Here is a 26370-nt window from a genome sequence, read left to right on the forward strand (position 1 = left end):
TCTTTATAGAGTTTTATAGTTTTTTAATTAAACAAACGATTTTGTATGAATTATATAACAGTTTTATATAAACTGTAGCAATATAAAAAAAGAATAAAGTGAAAAGCAGACTGGATAGAAAGGTCATGTTTCCAAGCACCAAAGGTAAGAGTAGTACCCATCTGCAGAACAAAGCCAAACATCTTGAAAACGAAACAAAAACAGACTGGTTCCTCTCCCTTATTCTCCCTTTGGTGATGAGGAGATTCTTTGATTGGACAGACAGAAAAATATTGTTTGCTGGCTGGACTTTTCTATTCTTCCAACAAAAATGAGTCCTTCACATTGGGAAAAAACCTGATGAGCAAACATGTCCCCCTATATTTTGCAAGAAGCTGAGCATCTTAAAAATAATAACTAAAATCCTGTCTCTTGGCTGAATAAGGAAGCCAAGCCAAAACTGAGCCAGGACTTTATGTAGTATGGCAACATGGAAGTGGATGTTATAGGAGAGTGAATAAAAAGTATGAGGCTACAAGAAAGAAATCTGATCATTCAGAAGAATTGTGGCAGGCTCATGGTTTCATGACTGTGGCAGTGTCCAAGTGATTAACAAATTCAGGATTTTGGAAGACAGACTGAATTTTAATATAATTTACGTGAATTTTATTCACATGTGGGAGTAAGGGCAGTACATTAGGCCTGTAATTTATGCAATAGGCAAAGAACTTCAAATATCAGAAAGAACTGAATGTGCTTTTTAACTTGACTTCAAAGTGCTCCCTACTACTAAAGACTTTGATTGAGAAAAACTTTGAGCTTAGTAAAATGCCATTTAATCTAACAGGCCATAAAATAAAAGCTGACCAGTAAACAGGAGTGCTTTGCCAGATGACAAACACCTCAATACAACTTTCACAAAATGGTGATTATTCAATTATTTAATGTCTATTTCAAAGGCAACATCTGTGGGATGGATGCTGTCATCCATGTCATCATAGTGGGACATTATTGCTGTTTCTGTAAGGAAGAAACCCTGAGCCCTGTAACTGGACTTTACTGCCATTCACAACTACTGAAAACCAGTTGCCATTAATTTTACAATCCCCATGGAGGTTTAAGGTAAAGGGACATCTTTTATTCTGTGTCTTCACAGAGAGCAGTCTAACAAAGGAGTTAGTATCCAGCAAGGCCCATTACACAATACGATGATGCAACATCAATGGAACATTGTGTTCTCCCCTGAGCACTCACCTGCAGTGTTCGACAGGCAATCCTTGGGGTCCCAGCATTAGCCCAGCAGTGGCTGGGGAGGCATTGGCTCCAGCCCCTTCCCCTAATGGTGGAAAATACCCCATTGGTTGCAGTTGTGCAAGCTTAGCAAATGCTTCACATACCAGCCTGTGCTGGCCTCCTTATTCATGGAAACATACTTAAAATTCCTATTTGCCAGGTGTGGTGTTAGGGTGTTAGGCTGGACAAGTCTAGAATGCTGCAGACACTGGAATGTGGCAAGGGGGGATGAAAGTGATTATGATCTTTAATGTAACCTCAAAACCATCATTTCTTATAGATATTAAGCCACAAAAATGGAGTTAAAGGAACAATAGTGTCACTGGGTTTATGCAAAGATCTCCTGACTAATTATTTTAATTATGCAACCACTAATTATTCTAGGCAGGCATGCCCACTTCCCATTGGTTCATTCCTCTTTCACCAGACCATATGAGGGAGGAAATGACCCAAACAAACAACAAGAAAAAAATCTGAAACACACATGTTCATCTTGATCATATAATTTATTGAGTCAGCAGGATGGCAAACAGGGAATCAGTCGGTCTTACCATCACAGGCAAAGCCCACCACCAAATGCCATGGAGGTGTCCACACACTCATCCTGCTTGTCCCATGAACTCCATGGCTCTGCTGGAACCTTCCTGTTCTCCTGGCACTGGTTTGCCTTTACAGCAGTGTAGCAACTCCCTGCTCAAGCAAAAAGACATTGCTTCACCAGGTGTAATTAAGCCTATAAAAAAAACACCTCAAGCTTATTTATGCCTTGCTAAATCACGTGATTGATATTTTGTGGAGTGCTGTGAGTCAGACAATTGGGAAGGCCTGACCAGCTATTTCCTCAACATCTCAGTGAGAGATGTCTGTGTGTTGTTCATGTTTGTACCTCGGCAGTCAGTCAGATGAATGCTTTGAGTTTGCCAAAAAAGGCTGGTACCCCATTTCAAAGTGCCAGAACCCTTTCAAATAATTTTGACTATGACACAGAATTAAATAGGGCACAGTAAATAATAGCACGTACATCAAGAAACTTCACTATTGGGGGAAGAGAGTGGGGGAATGAGAAAGAAAAATGCTCTTTGGCATCTTTGACATCTGTCTTTTATTTTGCTTTCATCAGACCAGAGAGACACTCCAAGTATAAAACTGGCATTGTTTCTGCTTTAACAGAATTACTTGAATATGGTAGGAACAACTGTTAAACCTTGTTTTTGTGCAAGTAGACCAATGCATGTAATTCCTCCTGCAGGAATTCTTCATTGGACTGATTATGAGGGCAGGAGTAATTGAGGACAAGTATTTAATCACCTCTCTTATCTTGGCTTGTCTAAGTGTTAAGATAAAGAGGTAAAAATCAAACCAAGGCACATCTCATACAAATTTTAACACAGATTAATATGTCTCAACAGAGAAATTAATAAAAAGAATTGCTCACCATATTTTTTCAATACAAGTGAATTCTTGTTCTGAATAGTTAGTACTTTTCTTTTTTCTTTTCCAGCAAATTCTGGCCATCCGGAACCATAATGAACACGAGAACCTGAGCAGTTTGGAAGCATCAGCACACTGTGATGGCTGTCAAATTCAGTAGTCCTGTTTCTCAGACAATACCACAACAGCTATTGAGAAAGGAAGATGACAGAACTGCAGTCACAAAGGCAAACACAATGGCTGTACATTCCTGATGGTGCTACTGTGAGCCATTGAGGAAATGGAAGTATAAGACATCTAAACCTTTTATTACAGTTTACTGCAAATCCATGAAGTGCTTGTGCAGATTAAAACCAATAAGACTGTGTGCATTTTTCATGGAAGAGTTTCCATTACTTAAGATGCTAATGATGTTTGCTTGTAGCCAAAGAACAAGCAAGCTTGTTCAAAGAACTCACCAGGTTCTCAGTGACCCAGACTGTAATATAAAAATCCTCTATAATTTACAAAATCATCAGGATAGAACATATATTCCACTGGAAACAATAGCTAGATTATCCCTTCAAATTTGACTATAGCCTTTAAAAGAAAAAAAGAGTGTCTCAAATACTTTTATGGAAAACCTATTTCAAGGTTCTCAGGAGAACTGAGCTGGAAAAATCACCATGTAATGGGATAAACTATTACAATTTTAGGGCTGCAAGTGGCCAACATGATTTCTCAGTGCACACTGCCAATGAAAGCAACCCTGTAACTCAAAGGGCAGGAGAAGAGTTAGAGGCAATAATATCCCTGTGTTCAAAAGTTAATAATTTACAACACTGAAATGCTGCTGAAAGGTGACATAGTAAAGACTAGAAAATAACACATCCCCTGTTTTTCAGAAGACTGGCGTCACTTTTATGTCAAAATAGAAGAAGCCTCAGCAAATTGCCCAAATATCCATCAGGAGATTGTGAGAAAGCCTGATGTCTTTCAGTTAAACTGTTGAAGCAGGCTTGGGAAACTTAAGATATACAAGGGAAGAAATCCTTATTCAAAGTAAAAATTATTTTAGGCCGCATTTGCATTCTTTCAGAAACATGCAAAATGTCACTAATCACAGAGCAGGCCAAGTCTCCAGCAACAGAGCAAAGGTTTCAAAATTAACAGAGCAGGAATTTAGTTGCATTGTTACTCCCTGGAGATTATAACAACGCTGTAAGCAAACTAGGGTAGTCTTCAATTCAACAGCATGTGTCAAAAACCATTTGAAACTTGATCTTGTCACAAAAGTGGAAATTCCATACTAAATACCTCAGTCAGTAAATTTTAAAGTGATTTTCAGTGAACAAGAACCTGCAGCATGGAACAGCAAAACTTCAGCAGCTTGCCCCAGTAAATCAGTGTTCACCTAGGAGACATGCAGAACAGGCTCACTGGGAAGGCTGTGCAGCTGTGGAGCAGTAGGGTGGCTGGGGTAGAGGGCAGTGAGGGCACGCTGGGCTCACATGGGCAGCTTATATCTGCCCATGGTGCAGGAAGAGTGAACTGGACAGAATTCCTATTTCACAACAAAAAATTTAAAACAAATTGCAAGTTAGAGGATCTGATGACATCATCACCCAAGACTTCAATATGACAAATCCTCCCCTCGTCCCAAACTCGGTAGGACCCTGGCAGCAGCAGCACAAGCTGCCCTACAGTGTCTTGCCAAGCCCCAGCAGCAGCAGGGCTCAAAGGCCAGCTCAGTCCAGCCTGTGAAGCTGCTTTGCTGCTGGCCATCCCCACCCAGCCTGCCTGCAAACATTTCCCTGTTAGGGGGTTAACCTTTATCTCCCAAACGTTTTAAGCTCATTGGCAGGTGGTGAGGCAAAGGCTCCTGTAGCTTCAGAGCAAGCTGGTCTAGCTGACCTCAGGAGTCAGTTTGGGAAAGCAAAGGAAGGGGAAGCCTTGCTCTGTTGGCAGCAGAAAAGCCAGAAATCAGTGAAAGCTCTTCAGGGAGCTTCACTTGTGGTGTGCAAAGGTCTGACATCCTGCTGACATCTGCTGAGATTTTACATCTTCACTTACCTATGTCAGGCAATCATTTGCATTGCTTGGAAATTTCCAGCTTCACACATGGCCTGATGTGCTCAAAATGTTGTTTGCGCCACACTTCCCAATGTCTGTAGAGAGCTGGTCTCACAGCACTGGCTCTTCTTTATCAGCTAAGTTGCATTAGACAGAATCTAAAAATACATTAAATACTTTCTAATATTACTTTTTGACATAAGCAGTTACTATAGCTGCAACAAGGATGTTGCAAGAAAGTCCAATGAGGTTGCATAACTCCTTTTATTCAGCTGGGATATGTGCACTGAAAGGTCAAAAGGCCTTGGAATAAGGTTTTTTGTTTCTGTTTGCCTTAGCATTCATACTTTAACAAAAATATCACAACTTCAAAAACTCAAATGAGCAGTTGAACTCCTTTTACTTTGAAGAGGCAATTAATTTTGTTTAGCTACAAAAATCTACCTGCAATGCAAAATTCAAGGAGATGCTGTCTAATATGTAAGAATCTGACAAATAACAGTTGACAAAGAAGCAGCATCTGAACAAGCTGGGGGTCTGTTGCTTAGCGATAGGGAATTTAAGAGCACAGAGAACCCACCAAATACCATGTTGTTTAGCACATAGAAGTAGCTTTTTATACCAATTGCACAGAGGTGTAGCTCTCTCCTCTCAAGAAACATCCAGTTTGGTTATTCATTCATTTACAAAGCACATAGAGGAGGCAGAGCAGTACTCCTGAAATAAAGGCAAAGGCCCTGGAAGATGTACAAGTCTGTTTTTTCTTGTCCTGTAACAGTGGTGGATGTGAAATGAAAACCCCAATAACCATGCTCTAGATACCAACCCAAGCTTCCACCCAAACATACCAAGAATACCAATTTTAGAAATAGTATCTTTGCTTGCTCCCCAAATCCCTGATACTGCATCCCTCATGTTTCTGGATAAATCCATTAAGTTCTTCAGTATCTGCAAACTAGTACTTAAAAGGGAGGGATTAAAAAAAAATATTTAATGAGAAAGCAGTTAAAGACTAACCATTCCCTGCATTTGTGCTGTCACTTCTGTGAAGCTGCAGTGGCTGCTGTTGTGATGTGCTTCTTTTCTGCACCACTTCATTTGCCCAAGCACAAAACAGGGATCATTTAGTTAGTGAAATCTGGATCCCCAGAATAAAGACTACTCACTTTGTAAGCAAACCAGTATTGACTTCGAATAATATAAGCAGACTGATCTTCAGTGCTAGTCGAAAAATGCACTCAACTCACCTTCACCTAAGGGGCAGTCTGCTCAGCCCTCTGTAAATTCCTACTGTCCAGAGCTGCATGGGTTCTGATTCCAAGGAATCTCAGGAGGATCCTTCCTGGACCTTCCTCAGTAGAGACATTAATTCATCTCATATGTAGCACAGCTTTACTGTGCTTTTATGGCTTCCTCAATTCCTTCCTGCTAACAGAAGTACACTGGTCAATCAACCCACTGGTCACTAATTAAATCAGCTGTAAGACCTCCAGTGCTCATTTTGTACACACCAAATCCAAAACATTATTTGTGAAGATCCTGGCAGAAGGGAGGTCATAGCAACTCCTAGTTCCCATGGAAAGTTGACAAATATGAGCAAGTTATCAACATATTTCCACAGCAGTTCTAAATACATCCTTATAATTCCTGTGCTCAAGTATTGCTATATAACAAAAGCTAAAAACAAAAAATCCAAGGTCTGTATTGTGCATTAAATGTCCTTTTTATATTAACTCTTTCCACCCTACAAACATTCCCAGCTGTAAATTCACTTTGTCCTCCAGCTCTGCATGGGAAATCCATGCAGCCAGTGGTAACTGCCTGTGCTGTAACCCCGGCATCCATCACACACAGGCATTTCTTTTCCATAGAGAAAACTGTGAAACAATTGCAGCTTTTCAGACTTCTCTCCTGCCTCAGAGAAACCAGCCAGACCCAGGTTTCCCAGTCATAAACTAGGGAACTACACACGTGCACCAGCAGGCAGGGCAGGAAGGTCAGTGTTTGCTGTCTCATGCATTTGCAGATTCTTTGATTTTCACTGATAGAGCTCTGACTCCCTCACAACCCAGGAGACATTTCAATTTCCTTTCTGCTCCATCTGCCTACTTTCCAATCACTGCTAAGTTATTTAACATGTCAGTAGCATTATCAGTATTTTTAATACAACAGCAGAGTTAACTAGTGAGCAAGTAAGCACAAGGGTTTCAGAAGTATGGTGGTTATCATGCTTCAACCCAAGGAAAGAAGAACTTAGTGTTCACCTTTATGAGGGGAGTTTTTATTTACCAACACTCCCCAAAACTATTTTTAGCAACCATGCATTTCCATCAGCATGTACAAACACTGTTTGTGTTATACCATGAATAAATGCAAAAGAAAAAGAGCTTTTCCCACAACAGCCTCAATAGGCTACTTTTAATTAAAATCAGTTTAATGATTGATAAGCTCTAGTATTTCCAGCAGCAAATCATAAGTAGTTGACTGTTTCCAGATACAGTGAAAAAACTGAAGATAATATAACTACATAACCTAGCATAGTTAGTTAGTTTACTGGTTGTCAACGTAGGAAAAATTTGAGGGTTTAACATGTAAATTTAAGAGCAAAAACTAAATCAGTATCTTGTAGGAATCAAAGTTCAGCTATATAAACTGAGGGAATCATTGTTTCCAAGGCTTACTTTTAATCTCTCACAGAATTACTTTTGACATACCTCCTACATCAGAATGAACAAGCAGGAATTTTCAGTATCTCATTAGTATTTAGAAAGGGGATGTCCCATGTATCAATTCTGTACAGTTGCTACTTGGAAAGGTTCTTCACTTGTGCCTCTTAAGCAAACAGACGAACACTGCAACTACCTGTGGCCTCATGTCCTTGCTTTGCTCCCTGGGCTCACAGAGGCAGCAGAAGACAATTCCATGTGGCTGAGCACACATTTGTGGAGATATCTCCTCCTTATGAACAGAACAAACCATATGCAGCTGATCAGCCATACAACAAACAAAAGTTTCTTTCAACACCACAGAGAAAATAGGAGTGAGTATAGGGAGTGTGAAATCCTAGAGCTCTAACACGACCCTCCCTAGCCCCTGGTCTTCCTTGGTCACTGTCACCAAGAATGCAGTGCTGTCTCCAACAGCTGCTGCATCCACCTGCTTTCCTCAGCCAGTGCTGGTGGGAGAAGCAGACAACACACAGGGGGGAGCATTTCCTCTTTTTACTGTTATTTTATTTTGTAGTAAGATCCACATAGTATATAAAATATAACAAGAAAAACTGAACGAAGCCTAGAAAATGAACCGAGTTCAGCTGATGAACCACTACAGCTCAACTTCCGTGGGTTCACAAAGTCTCCAGAACTCATGGACTGTTTGCTTGTACTATTTCAGTTCTCTAGCATATGAGAGCCTACACCAAAAGCTGATATGTTCCAATTAAGCCATAGTTAAGTGACAGATGTAGAGAAAAAAAAAAGTGGCTTTTGTAAGCCACAGCTGCCCTTGACAGAGGTTACAATGATGTCTAACTATACTGTAATGCACATTACATCAAGAACCTTGAAAGAGCCTCTGAGAAAACAGCTTCACATTAAGCATTTTAAAGAAAGGTCATAAATACTGCACTGTACCAACAGTACCTCCCAATGTCCTCCTTATGCCCGAGGAGCATTTGTGTTTTGTAAGAAGCTACTATATAGATGACACCAAACCTAGAGGTAGGTTATAGGCCAAGGTTAAGTTACAGGCAAAAAAAAAAAAAAAGAAAGAAAAAAAAGAAAAAAAAAAAAGTCCCTTTAGAGCTAGTCACTGCACAGACTGCCCAGCAGGAAGCAAGGCAAAGTGTCAACAACTCTTTCCTCCCACCCTGAACATTGTTCACACAGTGCATTTAGTTCCTAGTGCCCTAAGAATGAGAGTGGATCATCAGCTGCTAGTAAATGCAGTCATGCCAAGAGAACAGCTTGAAGTTATTCAAGCAAAAACCTGTTACTGTGCAAAACTGGTGCACTGGACTGTTACCAACCAGACCTCCAAGCTTAGAAGGAAGTGACCTGACAGCAGAGAACCAAGGTGTTTTTCTTTTGACTGGGAAATACTTTAGTAACCAACAGGAGAACATACTGCTAAGTCTACATGAAAGGAGTCAAATATCAGCTTCTATCAAAACTTTAGAAACAAAAAAAAAAAAAAATTAAGAAAAAAAATTGCTCACCACCCCTAAAACCTGGGATCAACACAAGGTTGATAAATACATGTACATTGAGAAACACACCTGCAAGTACAATAGTTACAGCAAATTAAGCCCAAGTTTTAATGGTGTAATGCCTTCAGGTCACAAAACGTGGACAAAACGTTAATCTTAACTCCCTCTGTGCACTATTTGGTGATAATCAAAGTAATGATGCTGAAGATTCATTTTATTTCTACTTCCAAAAGAAAAGGGTAAATGGTTAAATATGTGTTCTCCAATTTGTTCTCCACTATACGTACACCCACACACATACACACACCCCTCAAACTGCACTGACATTTCTTTTTGACCAAAAGAGTAGATCCTGGGAGTAAGTGCAAAATGCAAAATCAACTGACAGAAAATGCTGAACAAACAGCATCATAAAAATACAAAATATTTATATTACTGAACTATTAACAGATGATGTTCTCTGTTTCTTTAAAACTTTGGAACCACATAGCTGATTTCTTAAATCTAGTCCATGCCAGCTTCCAGAACTATTAATGTTTTAGTTAGCTTCATTCTTTGATGCTTCATCAAAATTTTCTACGAGATCTGAAAAAGATGAAGATATTTAATACAGTAATGGCCAGTAAGATTACCTTTGTAAATTTAATGAAAATGCATATAGTTACATGAAAGATTAAGTAGTACTTAATTACACTTAGGGAAACCATTTCTTTATGGACAGATTTCAAAGGGCTTTAGAAAATATTGGTTGTTTAAATGTATACAAAGAACTAGAAATGCAGAACAGTGAAAATTTTAACATTAAGTGATTAAGATCTGATTTTCAAAGATGCTCTACTAGCTGTAGTTGAGTTCTGAGCATCAGCATTCTTTAAAGAATGTCTGGCGTTTTAGAGAATTGAATTTTATGCAAGGTCACAAAGAAATAAACCAGTGCCAAAGCAGGAGGAACTGAATCTCTGATCCACATGTATGTTGTTATAGCTAACACACCATACCAAAGGATACAGTGCAATATGGTTATTGATAAAATAGTTATTTGCTGACAAATAAAGTACTTATATTTTTTTCAGACACTGACATAAGCCTTTTTTCTTCAGCTACAGAAATAAAAAATCCCACTCCAGACCCTGATATGAAAACAACCTGCCAATTATGCCATTTTGGAGTCCTAAACCTCTGTTTGTATATTTAGATACCTGATCAACCTCACTGAAACTATTTTAACCTAATTTCACTCAATAATTAAGGTAGTTTCACAAGGTAATCCCTTCTTCAAAAGCTGGAATCCCAAGTTATATTTTAACACTGTCCTATATAAGAAGTCTGCCTTTGCAAGCAAGAAGTCTGATCACATCAAAAGCTACATATTTATCTATTAAGTGAATATAAAAGTGTGTATGTGCCCACCTGGAACATCATCATCTTCTTCATCAATATCTTCAGATTTTGGTGCTTTACTATCCAACACTATAAAAAGAAATTTGGTGCTGAGTTCTCATAATACAGAATCAGGGACACTCACACAATAAAATAAAAACCATATATATGAAAAAATCAAGCACTTCCCCAGTCCCCAATAGTGACAAACACACAAATGACCAGGTACTGAGAGTTAACAGCATGACCAAAAGGTTCCCTTAGGGATATTCTGGCAGCAAAGCATTAGCGGAGCCATTTCCAGATGCTATGGAGTATTCATAGTGTTTGAAAGAGATCAAATGATACAGAAAACCCCTAGCATGACTCAAGCTTCCAAGGGAAGTTCCATGTTTTAATGCAACAATAATATGGCACCAACCAATATGACCAACGTATCGTATGATTCAAATATACTTATGATGATCCATCCCTCTAAATTTTAGAAGGTATTTATGCATTGCTAAAGAAAGACAAACCCTTTTAAACTCTGAACATAAATGTTGGAGAAATTAAAACTGATTTAAAAGGAATAAATGTTTGTTGAAAACATTAGAACAAGTGATGTATATTCCATTCCGAACAAAACTGCAACACATCCAACAACAGTCATTTTAATGGCCATAGCAGTCTAAACTGGAACTGTACCTAATCTTCATTTTTTAACTGTAAAATTACAGTAATACTTATACCACATACACCCCTCCACCCATGCTCCCAAAGTTTTAAAACTAATAGAAAATAAAGAATCATATGCATAACTGTGACTTGGTTTTTTTTTTTAGTTTTCCATTAAAACTATGATTTTTAACTAGGTTTTTTTTAAAGTATTGCTTGAATGCCAAAGTAAATTGTAGACCAGAATAACATTTTTTTTTCCTTCTATAACTGCAATAGAAATATGTTTTTTATGAAGAAAGAAAACAGAATAGGTTCCCTGACAAAAAGAACTGGTTGAGTTTTTCCAAGTAAAAACATGAACTTGCTTTCCCCATAGCAGTCTGCCATATACAGTTGTACACCTTCTATCATAGCGTACCAGACTTATATATTTCTTTTAAATCAGGGCATGACTATGCAATCTTGAATCAACAAAGATAAAAAGAAAGGTTGTCCCCCACCCTCTACTTCCAAAACTGTGGCAAATAAAAGCACACACACACTTCTGACTTTTTAAGTCACATGCTTTTGTTAAATTTGGGTTAAAACTTTCAGTAGTTCACATGTCCTTTAAGTCAGCTATGAAATATTCCAAAAAGACCTACCTTGTCTTGGGAATTGTTCAGCTAACTTCCTGAGACTTGTTAAGCTGTCAGCACCAAGCTGGCTTAAGATGCCTGGAAGCATTTCTGTGATCGGTTTAGCTTCTGCATGACCAGTAATTGCAAAAGTGTTGGCAGAGAGGGAAGCTTGAACCTTGGGATTGTTGAAGTGAATAACTGTTCCATCATCTTTTATCATGTTCACCTGTTTAAATATATTAATAACATTTACCTTACCTAAGTGTTGCAGCATCTTGTTACACAAGCATTGTAACTAAAATCTAGATTTGAAAAATCAAAAATTACAGAACTAGAACTCCTCCTAAAGGATAATACGATAAAAGCACCTGGAATTAACACCATCTAAATTCAAAGCTCCAACAGCAGCACCGTGCCACATCAGGTTAAGCCACTGCCTTTCACAGGTACCTGTGTCACCTACCAGGAAAACATTCCTGCTTCTTCCCAGCTGACAAGAGGCACAGGACTCACACTGGCTCAAGGCAGGGATGCACATGCAGCACTGGGGGATTATGTACCCACTGCACTAGAATAGACTTCCAATACCTTCCCAATAATTCCATGAGGGCTCTTAAGACTAAGGACACCACACAGTGATCCTGCTCTCCTCTTCTTCCCTGGCCTTCTGAATCACCAAAAGTTCTACCTTACAGTCAGTGTAGTGGCTGCTTTAGAAAGCTGAAAAGCTTTTTCTTCTGGGCATGGATAAACTATTATGCAAAAAATAATTGTCTGACCGTAGGAAGAGACTTCTACCCATCCAACACAATAGTGGTATTAAACTTACATGAAAAAAATATTAAGCAATGTTTTTAAGTTACAGGGAGAAAAGAGGGATTCAGAACTAGAAACGACATCTAAAATACAAAAACATCTAAGTCCTCAATCCTTACACAGCAGCAGAGTTCCAAATACGTTTTGAACAGGAAATCCAGGTGTGCCGCTTTCCTGCAAAACTAAGCAATATCCTGTCCTTTGCCCATGGGGAAATGGTAAAAGCTTCAAGCACAGTTATCCTGTTACTTAAAAGCCTCTTTCAAAATGACACAAATGTGTTATTCATGCTTGACTCAACATTACTTTTCTATCTGCACGAAGCTTACCAAGGTCAACTTGCGTTCACTTGAATAAAACCTTCCACAATTATGTCTCTTGCTATCAAGGTAGAAACATTTTGCATCGTCTTCCTACACTGAGATATTTAAATTCCTTAATAACTGTCTGAATAAAGATCCTGTGCTCTGTGCACAAAAAAAACCCTGAACATACACTAAGAAGAACCATATCTTTCTTTAGTTCATACAGCTCTGCATATTTGTATTAAGTTCAAGAAAACAGACACACTGAACTGTTTCTGTAACAGAGGTCTGAAAACTTACAGGCAAACCACACCAAATCTGCATTTGCCTTTGGAAGAGAGGAATGCACTTCTCCATGCACGTTGCAATCCTGCTTCAATTAATTAATCAGAGATCAAATACTGCACTTCTTTAACGAAGGAGTACAAGCACTGCAGCCACACTGAGCTCATGATGGAGAAAACTACTTCTCTTCCCATATATGAGGGTCACTCCCTATACTGTTATGGAAAACATGTTTTATTAATACATGTAAATGAGAGGCATTCAAGGAACACCTGAAACCTTCACATTCCCACTTACATTAACACAGAAGCTGCCTCTGTGGAGACTCTGCACTGCTGTAAAAAAACATTTCCTGTAACTACTACAAACAATTCCAGCAATTTTTCGCAGTAAAAGGTCCTAATTTTGATAATACAGACTCAAGTTCTTAGTCAAGGTGTTTCTAAACCTTCCTTCATACTCTGCACCACACTTGCTCTAGATGTGCCTGCACAGTCCATGTACATTTACTGCTCTTTGCTTTAGAGCAAGTAATCAAATTCATAAAAGTCAAGAATGAAGAGAAGCTTTGTTCTGCAATAAATGCAAGACACACACACACACACATACAGCACACAGCTTACTACCTCCACCACACATTGCCTGGCCAGCAGAACCTGCACCTTTCCTTCTCCAGGCACATACACATTAATGTCAATGAGGCAACAATCATCAAACAACATTACCTCTCAATAACCAGATCTCTATGCTTTTGCTTGGAAGATAAAACTGTTGTAAAAAGAAAGGCAAACCACACCACACCACAACCAAAACAGCAGATTGAATTTAACTTCAAACAGGAAACACTTATTTTTTCACTATACCTCTTCAATGCCAGCAATGTTATTTACAGCCAGTTTTTTGAGGGAACTCTGAAGTTTTTTGTCATCAGCTGTAGCTGTTCTGTGTACCACCTTCTTCTTTCTGCGAGCTGTTCCCTGGGAAGAATCGAGACAAAAGTCAGCTCTCCTCAAAATCTCACAAAGACTAATTGCAAAAGTCAGGGCACAGTCTGAGCAATATCTTTCAAGTTATGAGACATTTCTGTAGACAAAAACTATTCTCAACTTATTTCCCTTTACCTACAGCTTTGCCCACCATTCCCAATTTTAAGTTTTTTCTTAAGCATAAAGACCAAAGAAATAGTAAACAGCAGTACATTTTCCCTTCCACTCACCCAGCCTACAAAAATACTACTTATTATTGAGCAATACAGAACAAAGTTTCCCCAAGATACTTTTTCCAAAACAAAGCACAAATACAGTGATTAAAATAGTTCCACTTTGGCAACCAAGTCATTAACGCTTTCAGAGTGTTCCACAGACAGCAATTTTGGAATTCCTGCTTTGAAAACTTCTGTACAATCATTCCTACAAGGGGATGAGCACCCACACTGAACAAACAACATGCCCTTTTATCGGTCATATTAACCACCCATTAGCTCAGAGAAAAGAAACAGCTCAGTGCACAGCCAGTGCCTGAAGCAGGCACAAAGAAGAAAATCCCCAACAGGAAGACCATAAAGGCATAACTGGGACATCCAACAGGTGAGATTAGCTGGAGCTTTCACAGGTCACAACAAGTCATTGAATTAGAACAATGCTTACACACTGGAAACTGCTCATCCAGCCGTTGTGAACTGAAAGAAACTTGTGTTTCAGGTAGCTGCACTACAGGCCAGATCACACAAAACCTGTATTAGTCAAACCTGAGAATAATTTTTTTCTTCTCTTTCTATGAGCTTCAGTCCATGCTTTCAAAAGCATCTCTGGTGGTTTTCTTACCTTTCCTCCTATTCGGACCTGCGCTTGAAGCTTGGCCAGTTTTTCTTGGTTCATAGTGCTACGTCTAAAGAGCAAGAACAAGTTCAACTTAACAGTAATAACAAAAAGTCACAGTCCATGTTAAAAGCACTCTTACGATTGCAGCAGGTTTTTCAAACTTCTAGAACATCACCCAAAACAGTGTGTCGAACAAACACACAAAAACAGAGCTTTCAAATTATACCCCCTAAACTATCCATAGTGGTCCTGCAGTAGGAAGGACGCACATTTAGCTGAAGCGTCTATGCCAAGATGAGGCAACTCTACAGGACGTTTCATTCTGCATCAGGCCAAGGTACTCATTTCCAAGATGCCAGTTTATTGCTGGAAGTATTTAACTGAATTACTGGCTCCAACCAGACCCAAACGAGCACAGAGAACTGGGTCTGGGAAAACACCATCTTTACGAGGGTCCAGGGACACAGTCACCACTAAACTACCTGGGATAGTATTCATGGAATTAATCTATTATACTTATGACTAATAAGCGAGATCCAAACTCTGTGAACTTCGTGTATGGACATATTTACTACATGAACTTCTGGCAGCTTTTCATCCAATACAGTGACCGCGAATTTTGTGCAGTGCTTCTCCCACGAGTCAGAAGGGACCTTTAAAGGCTAAAAGCCCCGAAAATCCATAACGTGTGAAAAAAGGCCTCAAGCCTTCCACCAAAATGAATGCGTTTCGCTGCTCTGCCCCAGCGAGCCACCAGTGATCCCCAGAAATCCCCGCATGTGCTTTGTGCCGGGAACGAGCGGGGGCAGAGCGGGAGCGGGGCAGGGATCGGCGCACGGAGACCCCGCGGGGCGGCGGGGGAAGGGGCTCGGGGTGGCTCGCTGGGCAGCCCCACAGCACGGGAACACGGCTCGAACACGGCTCATCCCTCAGGAGCCCGTGTAACCGCGGTCTCACGGCAGAGCCGCGGCCCCGCGAGCCAGGGCAGCCCCCGCACAAGGGGATCGCTCGCTCGGCCTCTCCCCCAGGAACGGCCCAGTACTTCCCAAGGGGACGGGACCGAGCTGCCGCGGCGCGCCGCCCGCCTCAGGACGGCGGGGACGCGGCGGCAGCGGGACGCGGCGGTCCCGGGACACGGAGACAGCGGGACGCGGGAAGAGCGGCCCCCTCACCTGAGCGCGGCGGAGCCCGCGGCCAACACGCGGCGAGAACAAGATGGCGGCCGAGGAAGGAAAGAGAGGCGCACAGAGAAAGGAAGCGCCGCGCCACGTGACGGCGCCAGCCCGCCCGCAGACGGGCGGGCCCGCCCACCTCATTTACATAGAGGCGGCCGTGTGGCGAGCAAGGGCTCCTGGGAGTTGTAGTCTCCAGGGAGCGGCAGTCACCCGCGCCTCGGGGCAGGGAGCGGTGCCCTGTGACCCAAACTGGGACGCGGCGCTTCCAAACGCGTCACCACTCGCTCTGTCCCTCTCAGGGAAGCCTCCCTCACACGCTGCGCTTGCGGTCGGATTTGCTTTCCCGACAGCCAGGCAACTCCAGAGAGCAGCGCGACAAAAGCGTTTATTTGTGAAAGAGAAAATAAACCCGGAACCACTCCCCTCCCACCGCTGCCTGCTCCCGTCGGGATAACGCTGGGGTTTGCCCAGGGGGACTAACCAGGACTCGGGGCCCCGGTGCGATGACTCCTACCCCGTAAGGAGCTGAGCCCATGCCGAGCCCCCCACACCGCTCCCGCGGCTGCCTCCCCCAGCACCGGGGGCCGAGCCGTCGGAGCGGCGCACCGCCCACATCCGCCACACATCACTTCCCGGGCTTTAAAAACGGGGAAAGAGAAAAAAAAAAAAAAAAAAAAAAAAAAAAGAGGAGGAAAAAAAAAAAAAAAGTCTAGCTAAGCGGGTCCTGTCCTGTCCGGAGGTTCCGGGCCGTGCCGCCGCTTTCCGCGCAGACACCATGAAGGCTCAGCCCGCGGCAGCCTCCGTCCTCTGCCTGTGCCTGGTGCTGGCGGCCTGCGCCGCCTCCGCCGCGGGAGGGCTCGGAAAGGGTCAGACAAACGCTTTCTTCGGCTTCCCCCAATTCCTGTCCCCACTCGCGGCCACCGGGCGGGGGCACGGCACGTTCCCCTCAGCCCGCGGGGCCGCCGGGCGGGAGCAAAGGGCGCAGCTTCGGGCTGTGGAGGCGCGGGGGGCTTCGCGGGGTCTCCGCCGTTGCGGTCGGGTTCTGGCCGAAGCCTTTCTGAGGGCTCTGGGGAGCAGCCCCGCGGTGCCCCTGCCTGCCCCGAGCCCCGCCGGGCTCCTGGCAGGCGTGAATGGCCCTTCCCTCCGCCCGCGGCTCCCCTTGCCCTTCGTGCCCGCTTCTCACCTCGCTCCTGGCTTGCCCGGGCTCCTTGCCTAATTACCGTGTCTAATAGCCCGGTTCATCCGGGGCCTGGGCTTCTTCCCGAGTGGTGGCTCTGCCGTAGAGGTAAATCTCCTCCTCAAGGCTGGTTGTAACCAATTTGATCAATGACAGCAAAGCTGTGGTGTGGATCCCAGCCAGCCATTCACCCTTTAATTCCCCAAATGACTTTCATTCAAAAGATACACTCTGTAATGTGTTGGGCAATGCTTTTAAAAACACACTGTAGTTCACCACGAAGTGGGGTTTGTTTTAAATACAGAAAAGCTTTTGAAAAGTGTTTCCCAGCTAGAACAATAGAAGGTTTTTCCTATTTTAACATTTTGGCCTTCGACTGAAATCTGACATGTCAATATTCTGGGTAAACGTGACTTGTGCTATTCCATCTGGGTTTTTGCTCTGGGATGTTGAGCTCGTACAAATGTAGTCCTGTGTCGGGGGCTGCCTCAGCACTTGCTGTGTGGGTGTGAGGGGACAGGGATGAGGCATCTCCACATCTCTTTGATGTGTTGCATCACTTAGGTTCACAGTTGCTTGTATCAGCAGAGATCAAACACTGTGCCTGTGTCCACACCTCCTGGATGCTGAACAGAGGCGGCCCAAAGATTTGCTGACACTGTTTTGGGCTTTCTCCAGATTCTTTGCCCTAGTTGTGTACTGGAGAAAATGTCCACTTTCCCCTATGTCTGCACTGGGCAGTCTGTGGCTCCTGATCTCTCTGCAGCTCCCAAAATCTCCCCTAGGCACCTCGGGCATGGTGGGTTCCTGACTAATCTGAAACTTAGGGATGGGAAGGGGCAAACCAAGGCTCATGTTTGGCCATCCAGCACAGTAATTGTTAATTACTGGAACCAAGACCTCTGAGGAGGTGTTCCAAGAGAGTTCCTCTTTGTACAGTTCCTGGATCTCCTTCATCTACGCTTTCCAGGGGGCATTTGACTATGTGCTCTGTTGGCTACTAAAAAAGCCCAACCCTGGCAGTCACTGCTTTACAGCTGTTAAACATACCCTGACTCACTCTTAAGTCAATTGACATAACAAGACTTGTTATCTGGATGTCAGATAAAACGTTTCCTGCATCGTTCAGTCACTATAACACTCAGAAATCTGTATAATGGTGTTCTTTCTTGCTCTTCCATGCTATTATCATCAGCAGGAATACTTAGCATAATAGCTTTAGAGCAATTAGTGATCATATGTTCGCCTTGAAATTTTTAATTTTCAGTTTAGTTCACCTTCAGTGGGATTTAGGAAGCCAAATGCTGAGATGTTTAATTTGTCACTCATCAGATAATAAATGTTCACAGAATGAAAAAGAACGGAGAATAATCAGAAGGCACTTCAATTTTAATATCTGTTTGGGGGATTTTAGTGTCATTGACATACATATATAGAAATATTCATGAGCATGGTATGTTTTTGCTAATTAATTTCAGTGGGATTCCTCATACAACTGTGTGGGCTTTAAGTATTTGCAGAAGTCTTTCCAGAAGTGGGGCTATAGTTGTCTTTAAAAAAAGAATATAAAATGAGTTGAAAATACTCGAGTGTTGGGCTGTTTTCCTCTATTAGCTGACATGTTAAATTATGCAGCATTTATAAACTCCTCTCTCTGGCAGGTTTTGGAGATCATATTCATTGGAGAACACTAGAAGATGGGAAGAAAGAGGCAGCAGCCAGGTATGTTTGTTGGTTTTAAATACAGAAATTTCTCTTCAGAAGCATTCACAATGGTTCTATTTCAGGCGTAAATTTAACCACAGAAAATAGTCTCTTTTAACAGAACTGAGGGTGATTTAGGAAACTCTTCAGATCCCTACAGGAGAGAAAATACAGAATTTTGTTAAGTTTGCTAAGGCACCAGCTAGGTATAATCACTGCAGTCTAATTAAATAATTGAAGCCCTAGCATGTCCTTGAAACAAGAAAATATTTATCACAGTAAAGAAAGATATGGTTCTCCAACACACAAATGCAAGTGTAAGTGGTGCTCAATGCCCTTAAAATCAGCAGTGCTAAGAGCTTCCCTAAAATTCCTTGTGCCTGTATAGATGAGGTCTCAGCATGAGGTATTTTGTTTCCATCTGCAGCAAAAACCTGGAAGTTTCAAGCTGTAGTGAACTGACAGAACCTGGTTTGGGCTAAGCCTAAATTCTAAAAAGAACAATGACAATGAAAAATGACATCATGACTTTTTTTCTTTCTCAGAGTTTCTTCTGCTTCTTGTTGAAATCCGAGAAGGAGAATGGCATGCTTATAAATTCTACTTGCATTTTAACTTTATAACCTCGATCTGACAATGCTGACATGAGCAGAATTTGCTCATGCCTTCCAGGTTTGCTGTTTAATTTAGCTCTGCTCTCAAACTGATCCATCTGGCAAGTTCTGCACTCCAGTGCAAACACTGAATTAACCCAGATGGTACACTTCAGAAGTCTTACAAGTTTTTCTAACTTGATACTTTAGCATTTTTGAAAAAAAAAAAAAAAACAAACTAAAAATAGATTATTTCAGTTTTTACAGTTATAATTGTAGCAGCAGCAGAGGAAGGTTTAAAATGAGACAGAAGAGGGTGGGAGGGATGGCAAAGTCTGAACTCTCAGGTTTAGGTGGGATTAGTGTTCCTGCTCAAAAAGACCCTGCAGCAAGGGATGGGGTTGGGTGTGAGCCACACTCTCACTGCTGATGCACAGGTCTGCTCGCTGATTTGAGCGCGGCAGCATTTGAGTGTTATTGAATTGAAGGATTGGGAGAAAACTACTAGTTGCAAGGAAAATATAAACGTAAAAAGTGCATTTTTTTTCTCCTATGTCTGACCATAAATCAGGAAATGAAAAATTACACAAAATTATCTGGGATGCATCAAGTGAGATGCACGACAGCCGGTGGTCTAGGAAGTTCCAAACCTTCCATTTCATTTCTGTAAAATCTAGAATGTCATGGGATGCTGGGGACTTCTCAGTTTTAAGTTTCTTGCGGCCGAGGGCGCGGTCCCTTCGTTCTACCAACCGCTGCGACGGCGTTTTTACGCGGGACGCCTCGCAGGGCGGTGTCGCGGTGCCAGGGCCGTGCTGGGGCGGGGAGGAGGAGCGCGGGGCGGGCCGCTCCGGGCAGCGTGAGCGGCGGAAGCAGTCGCTCCACGTCCGGGTCCGCTGCCGCTGGCGGGGCGATGCCGCTGGTGGTGCTGTGCGGGCGGCCCGGCAGCGGCAAGAGCCGGCGGGCGGCCGAGCTGCGGGAGGCGCTGGGCGGCCCGGAGCGGGCGGCGCACGTCGTGGCCGAGGCTGAGGGCGGCCGGGCGGCGCTGCGGGCCGAGGTGGAGCGGCGGCTGAGCCGGCGGGACGTGGTGATCGTGGACGCGGGCAACGAGCTGCGGAGCATCCGCTACGAGCTGTACTGCGCGGCGCGGCAGGCGGGCACGGCGCGCTGCCTCCTGCACTGCGCCGGCGGCGCGGGCGGCCCCGACGAGCCGCCCTTCGAGGAGCCCGACCCGAGCTGCCGCTGGGACCGGCCGCTGTTCACGGTGAGCGGGGAGGAGCCGCTGCCGCTGGGCGCCATCCGCGCCGCGCTGTTCGAGAGCGCCCCGCCGCCGCCGCACCGCTCCACCCGCACGCAGCCGCTGCAGTCCTGCGGCTTCCTGCACCAGCTGGACCGCGTCACCCAGGACGTGCTGGCCGCCGTGCTGGCCGCGCAGAGGAGCGGGGCACAGCCCGGGGAGACCATCCGCGTCCCCGGCGTGGCCGAGGGGCTGGTGCTGAGCCGGCCCGTGAGCGTGGCCGAGCTGAGCCGGCTGCGGAGGCAGTTCATCAGCTACACCAAGATGCAGCCCAGCGATGAAAACCTGCCCCAGCTGGCCAGTATGTTCCTGCAGTACCTGAGCCGCAGCATCCAGTGAAGTGTGTCACCTGTGCCACCCAGCAGTGGCGTTGGTCCGGCCCCGAAGTACTCGCCGCGGGAGGAATGTGGCTGCAGGCACAGACCCTGCAGAGCCCGGGTCCCACCTGTCCGGATCGGATCACTTGGCAGCAGCAGCTCTGAGAAGATGGGCGCCGTGTCCCTGCAGCAGCCGACCCAGCTGCACTGCTGGGGGGTCTCCGGGGAAACAGTTCCTCACCCCTGCCTTCTCCCCACTGGCATCTTGCAAAAAGGATTGCTACTGGTGCATCCCCAAGCAAGGAAAGTCTCCTGTGGAGATGCAAACCCCAGTAATCAAATAGTGTGATGTGAAGGTGTAAAAGGTGATGACTGTAGGGAAGACTTTTCCCTCTAAGTTGGCATGTGTATGCCTGGAATAAGAAGATTGCTTTTCAAGAGCTGCTACCAGATAATGTCAAACTGCGGACTAGACTTCAGGTCCAGAACTGGAACAGTCTTTTTTTAGGATGTGACTGTTTCAAAAAATCTGACTGACCCAAGAGAGATTTTCAAATCCACACTGCAAAAGGGTGCTGGCTTAACAGACTCAAACTTCTCTGTTTCAGATCTAATAATAAAATTTGTGCCTTAAATGGAATAAAGTCTTAATTTACCTGCAGGATTATTTTACTGAAATTACTTGGCCATGTCTTATTTCTTCAAGGTCATTATGCTTCCTTAAAACCATCATTTTACACCCTTAAAAACATAAATTGCTTGAGTGCTGTTGTAGGAAAAAATGAGCTAAAATGACAGAAATAAATGTATTTATTTCTATTCTGTGTGAAACTCACAAGTCTGTACTGGCTGTGATGGGTAGCTAGGTTTTCAGTAATTTTGGGTACAGCTTATATAAACTTCTCACTCTCTGGTGGATGCTTCTTTCATCATTCTAATAAATGGTGGCACTTGTTTTTAATTGTACATGTAGTGATCACTTGCATGAAACAGTTAAACAGGGCAGGAAGGGAGGGTTACTTCAGTTACAATGTCTGTCTGGCACACCAGCTGCTAAGGGGCTTTATGCACTGCAGAACTACAAAAATATTTTTATATAAATAAGTTTATCTTACCAGTCAAAGTAAAGAGAACAAAGCTGAGAAAACATATCAGTTATCTCAAACCACTGTGAGTTCTCACTGACTAAGAGTTGGTATCTCAAGGAAGTGAGCACTTTCATTTAAAATCTGCTTTTAAAATTTCTCTTCAAAAAGTGTGTGGCAGTATCAACCACCAGACCATTGAACTCTTTCAACAAGAATCACTGATTCTTGATGATTATAACAATCTTAAATCCAGTTTAAATTAGCCTCTCCTCAAGAAATAAGCAAAATTATTTTGGACTCTATAGAAACAATGAAAAGAAGTCAGGGAGAGGGCACTGAGGTGATGCAAGCTTTACTATGGAAATGTGTATTCTTGCTCCTTACTGCGAGCAGATATAAAATTGATGACATGTCCATTAATTATAGATTGCAAATTTGTGTTTGAACAATTCTAAATGTTAATGGCTTCATTTCCACCCTTTCCTCATTCTAAAGTTCATTACTTAACACTCTTAACTAGAGATTTCCTTTCATGTCTATTTACACCTAAAGAAAAACTCATACATCAGTTCTGCTAGTAATTAATGTTGTTGTGTGCAAAGGTGTTAATAATTCATGTGTATGAAAATTTGACTTTATTTTTATCCCCTAACATGGTGCAGAGATTGCAGTTGGAGAAAGTTTACAGTTTGCTTTGCTTGGCATATCCTGAAAGAAGTATCCATATAGGATGTTCTCTCCAGATTCCTTCCTCTCCTCCACCTAATTTTAGGGCTGTTCTTACTGTTCTGGAAGCCATATCATTATTATATGGAAACTTAACCTCTGGGTAGCATAGTTAGTAAATGTAAAATAAATTATTTGGAAAGAGTGAAAACAAAAATAACTTGGGTCCTTCTGCGTTGCACTTTATTTAGGCTGCAGTTCCTCACAGACCCCCTCTTCTTCTTAGCCCTGGCACTGGACACATCCATCACAATTAGTTTCAGCATACAAATGTGTAGGAAGCCATGCAGGCAGTCAAAGGGTTTGCTGGGTTTTTGGGTTTGCTGGTTGCTCAGTGGAGGGCCTTAGTCACAGGAGGTGACTGAGATGTGGGCTGTAATGGGGAGAGGTCATCCACTGGATTGACTTAAGCAGCCATGAAAATCCATCCTGAGATCTCTCAAGCAGCTGCTGTCATTAACCATTTTCAGTAATCCAGGGAAAAAAAGGCATGACCAGTTGTGTATCTGAGAAGTCTAAATTAAGAAGAGAAAGTCTCCTCCTCTACACGAGCAGTTATTGGCTGGCAGCTATAATAAATTAGTTTATCACATGTTTTAAAATTAGGAAAACCTTTTGCAAGACAATCTTACAGCACCCCATAATCTCTTTACATCTGATTTATTTCCCATTACATTTTGCCTTTGAGGAAGCCTTGACTGTTAAACTGTACATGTAATAGAATTTCTTTGACAATTTTCTTTCTTATTTTTGGTAGTGGTTTGCCTCTTATGGTGATCATCCACAAGTCCTGGTGTGGAGCTTGCAAAGGTAAGTGCATTGAATACTAGAGCATGCTGAAATTTCTGATGAGCCTTTGTACAGAAATCATGTAGCCATGAGAAATGTGAATTTTGCATCCATATGTAACTAATGGTATTTGTATTTCATTGAGTGGCATTGTCATAACAAACAAACAAGCTAGGTGTATGGCTAAGCCTTAAAGGATGAGGTAGTTGAGTGGGAGTGGTGGTTTACAGCAGGATTTCTTTTCTGTTGTACTGGATCAAACATAGCCGCCTATGTTTGTTGGGCAGGCATCAGCCCATGGCTGCCAGGCAGGAATTGCTTCAGTTACCTCCTGTTCTGAGCCTGGCTGGAAGGGTTGGATACATATATTCTGTTTACTCACTGCTTATTGAAAAGTGCTACTTCTCCAGAGGGAGGGATTAAGTGGAGATTTTGATATTGACCTGAAAATCTGAAATATTTTCGCAGCTTTTACATACCTCTTGTTTTTATTTTTTTCTTTAGCTTTAAAACCGAAGTTTGCTGAATCTAAGGAGATCTCTGAACTTGCCCATAATTTTGTTATGGTGAACCTTGAGGTAGGCTGCCTTCTGTTCTGCATCCAGGTTCTGCCTAGTAATGAAGCATTTGGACTCTGACTCAACTGGTTGCATCCTGTTTTGTGTACATCCTAAATCCTGCACTCCTAAATAGGCATTCAGGATTGATTGATAGAGCTCATTGTTTTAAAAATACTTTTTTTCAGTCTGGTTATTTTAATTGTGTTTATAAACCTGGCTCTCTGCCATTGTCTCTTTAACAGTTTGTACCTTGTGTGATTCAGTTTCCACAAGAAAGGAATTTATGTTCATTCTCTCAGTACATAGCAAATATTTCTGTACCAGAGTGGGGTGGGTAATGCAAATTGACAGACCAGAAAAAAAATATTGTTTTCACAAATGATACTTATGTAGGTAAAAATAGCTTTCTTCCCTTGCAGTTACTTAGCATCTCTTCAAGATGTAAAATGCTCAGGGTAGAAGGAACCTGAAGGCAGTAACTTGTTTCTGTTAAAAGGTACCATGTGTTGTTAGATGTCTTGCTAATATCTTTCCTCTCTCCTGCCTTGCTGTGGAAGGATGATGAAGAGCCAAAGGATGAAGCCTTTAGTCCTGATGGAGGTTACATCCCCAGAATCCTTTTCATGGGTAAGATATCCACAGCTGTTGTGTCCATTCACAGCACTGGGTTCTTACTGTTTCCGTCTAAATTTCCTGTTGAATTTCTTATTTCACAGACCCCAGTGGAAAAGTCCATCCAGAAATCATAAATGAGAGGGGAAACCCCAGCTACAAGTATTTCTATACCAATGCTGATCAAGGTATGTGCTGAGTTGTTTGAAATTCATTTTTAGTGAGATGAAGCTTTGGCAGTGGAGAGAAGTGATGTTACTTTAAAGTGTAACTGGGATAGGTTAGATACAGTTTGAGTGAGTAATTCTCTAATGCCTCAGGAACCATATTCAGAATAATGATTTACCTTAATACCTACTAAAAGTCTCTAGGACCTGCTTTTGTCTCCAGTTCTGGCATGGGAAATCATGGAATTTGCGTGATCCAGCCACACATAGTTGGGATAAGGGTGCAGGATTGTTTTTTTTTCTTACAGATTGATCTGTACATTCTGTAACTGTGTTGTTTTAAAACACTTTCATTACCAGTTCACTTTGATGTTTTCACCCTGAGATTAATGGTTGGTATCTCTCTGTGTAATCTTTCAGTTGTCCAAGGGATGAAGGAGGCCCAGGAGAAGCTGACAGGTGATGCTTTCAAACAAAAACACCTGGGAGATGAACTATAATGAATACACTGAATGATACCTTTTCATGGCTTCAAAACTAAGAGGAAATGATTAAACAGACCAGGAATGTAGATGCACTGAAGGGACATAATTCCCCTGTCAGCAATGTTAGGTTAAAAACCCTGTTTGGAGTTCACACATACACAACAGTTACAGTTTTTTCTCTGCCTGGCAGTTTGAACTGTGGTGGTTCTTTGCAACTGGGTAATGTGCAAACACACCTCTGTGTGTTTGAACAACCTCTAATATTTGGTGTTAAAAGGGAGGTGTGTAGGGAACACAATGTGATGGGAAAAACTAGAAGTAGCCATCATTTTGACAATAATCAGGGTTGAATCTCTCTTTTCTCACTGGTATTATGTGATGCCATAGGTTTTACTGGGCATTCCCATCACTGGGGCATGTTCCTGGGCCAGTTGTTTTCTAGATATCCAAAACCATGAATTCTGCAACTACACCAAGTAGAATACATTTCATGAATGTCCAAGTAGCATGTGAATTATCAGCTCTGCAAATGTATTTTTGTGTAAAACTGTGTGATTCATCTTTATTTGCCTTTGGGCAGAAATTTGACTTTTTCCTTATGCACTCACCTTTTGATTGTTCCATCAAGTGAGGGTGGGTTATGTTGAAGCTTTATGGGGTTTCCCCTTTTATTCTTTGAATGTTTTTGGCTAATGCCTTGCCATCACATTGTACTGTATTTTTGTACCAGGGTGAAAAAAATTAAACCTTTTTAAACATAAGTATGCAGAGAGTGTTTTGTGGTTAAGGGCGTAGCTTTACATTCTTAAGCATGGGGGGATATGTTTTTGTT

The 26370-nt window shown here is 42.5% G+C and overlaps 3 protein-coding genes across 5 annotated transcripts; 2 read left to right on the top strand and 1 right to left on the bottom strand.

Moving 5' to 3' along the window:
- Nucleotides 1–1759: 1759 nt before the first annotated feature.
- On the bottom strand, nucleotides 1760–17407 carry BTF3L4 (basic transcription factor 3 like 4). Of its 3 annotated transcripts, none has more exons than XM_085586258.1 (6): nucleotides 16021–16072; nucleotides 14852–14915; nucleotides 13892–14005; nucleotides 11647–11848; nucleotides 10373–10432; nucleotides 1760–4913 (listed from the first exon to the last, which is right to left on the bottom strand). In XM_085586258.1, the coding sequence occupies exons 2-6, from the start codon at nucleotides 14903–14905 to the stop codon at nucleotides 4903–4905; spliced, it is 441 nt and encodes a 146-aa protein (XP_085442384.1). In that variant the 5' UTR covers nucleotides 14906–14915; nucleotides 16021–16072; the 3' UTR covers nucleotides 1760–4902. The 3 variants fall into 3 exon arrangements, with proteins under 3 accessions (XP_085442384.1, XP_021385119.1, XP_031361419.1); XM_021529444.4 differs by lacking the exons at nucleotides 1760–4913; nucleotides 16021–16072 and adding exons at nucleotides 7144–9547; nucleotides 17207–17407; XM_031505559.3 differs by lacking the exon at nucleotides 1760–4913 and adding an exon at nucleotides 7144–9547.
- TXNDC12 (thioredoxin domain containing 12) lies at nucleotides 16709–26299 on the top strand. The gene is made up of 7 exons (XM_021529421.3): nucleotides 16709–16889; nucleotides 18862–18922; nucleotides 23683–23735; nucleotides 24219–24292; nucleotides 24832–24901; nucleotides 24991–25074; nucleotides 25474–26299. Exons 1-7 carry the CDS (start codon nucleotides 16799–16801, stop codon nucleotides 25551–25553), a joined length of 513 nt encoding a protein of 170 aa, XP_021385096.1. The 5' UTR covers nucleotides 16709–16798; the 3' UTR covers nucleotides 25554–26299.
- KTI12 (KTI12 chromatin associated homolog) lies at nucleotides 18929–21789 on the top strand. Its single transcript, XM_021529410.4, has one exon. The coding sequence runs from the start codon at nucleotides 20411–20413 to the stop codon at nucleotides 21131–21133; it is 723 nt and encodes a 240-aa protein (XP_021385085.3). The 5' UTR covers nucleotides 18929–20410; the 3' UTR covers nucleotides 21134–21789.
- Nucleotides 26300–26370: the final 71 nt, after the last annotated feature.

Source organism: Lonchura striata, chromosome 8, assembly GCF_050655825.1.
Source record: "Lonchura striata isolate lonStrDom1 chromosome 8, ASM5065582v1, whole genome shotgun sequence".
In the NCBI taxonomy this organism is placed as follows: domain Eukaryota; kingdom Metazoa; phylum Chordata; class Aves; order Passeriformes; family Estrildidae; genus Lonchura; species Lonchura striata.

Bases quoted from the DNA above. Each gene is read 5' to 3' on its own strand.
- KTI12 (XM_021529410.4), top strand. From the start codon at position 20,411: ATGCCGCTGGTGGTGCTGTGCGGGCGGCCCGGCAGCGGCAAGAGCCGG.
- BTF3L4 (XM_021529444.4), bottom strand. From the start codon at position 14,905: ATGAACCAAGAAAAACTGGCCAAGCTTCAAGCGCAGGTCCGAATAGGA. The intron at 14,006-14,851 runs GTAAGAAAACCA...GATTCTTCCCAG, and splicing joins AGGTCCGAATAGGAGGAAAG to GGAACAGCTCGCAGAAAGAA. The intron at 10,433-11,646 runs GTAGGTCTTTTT...TTCTTTTTATAG, and splicing joins TGAACAATTCCCAAGACAAG to TGTTGGATAGTAAAGCACCA.
- TXNDC12 (XM_021529421.3), top strand. From the start codon at position 16,799: ATGAAGGCTCAGCCCGCGGCAGCCTCCGTCCTCTGCCTGTGCCTGGTG. The intron at 16,890-18,861 runs GTCAGACAAACG...TCTCTCTGGCAG, and splicing joins CGCGGGAGGGCTCGGAAAGG to GTTTTGGAGATCATATTCAT. The intron at 23,736-24,218 runs GTAAGTGCATTG...TTTTTTCTTTAG, and splicing joins CTGGTGTGGAGCTTGCAAAG to CTTTAAAACCGAAGTTTGCT.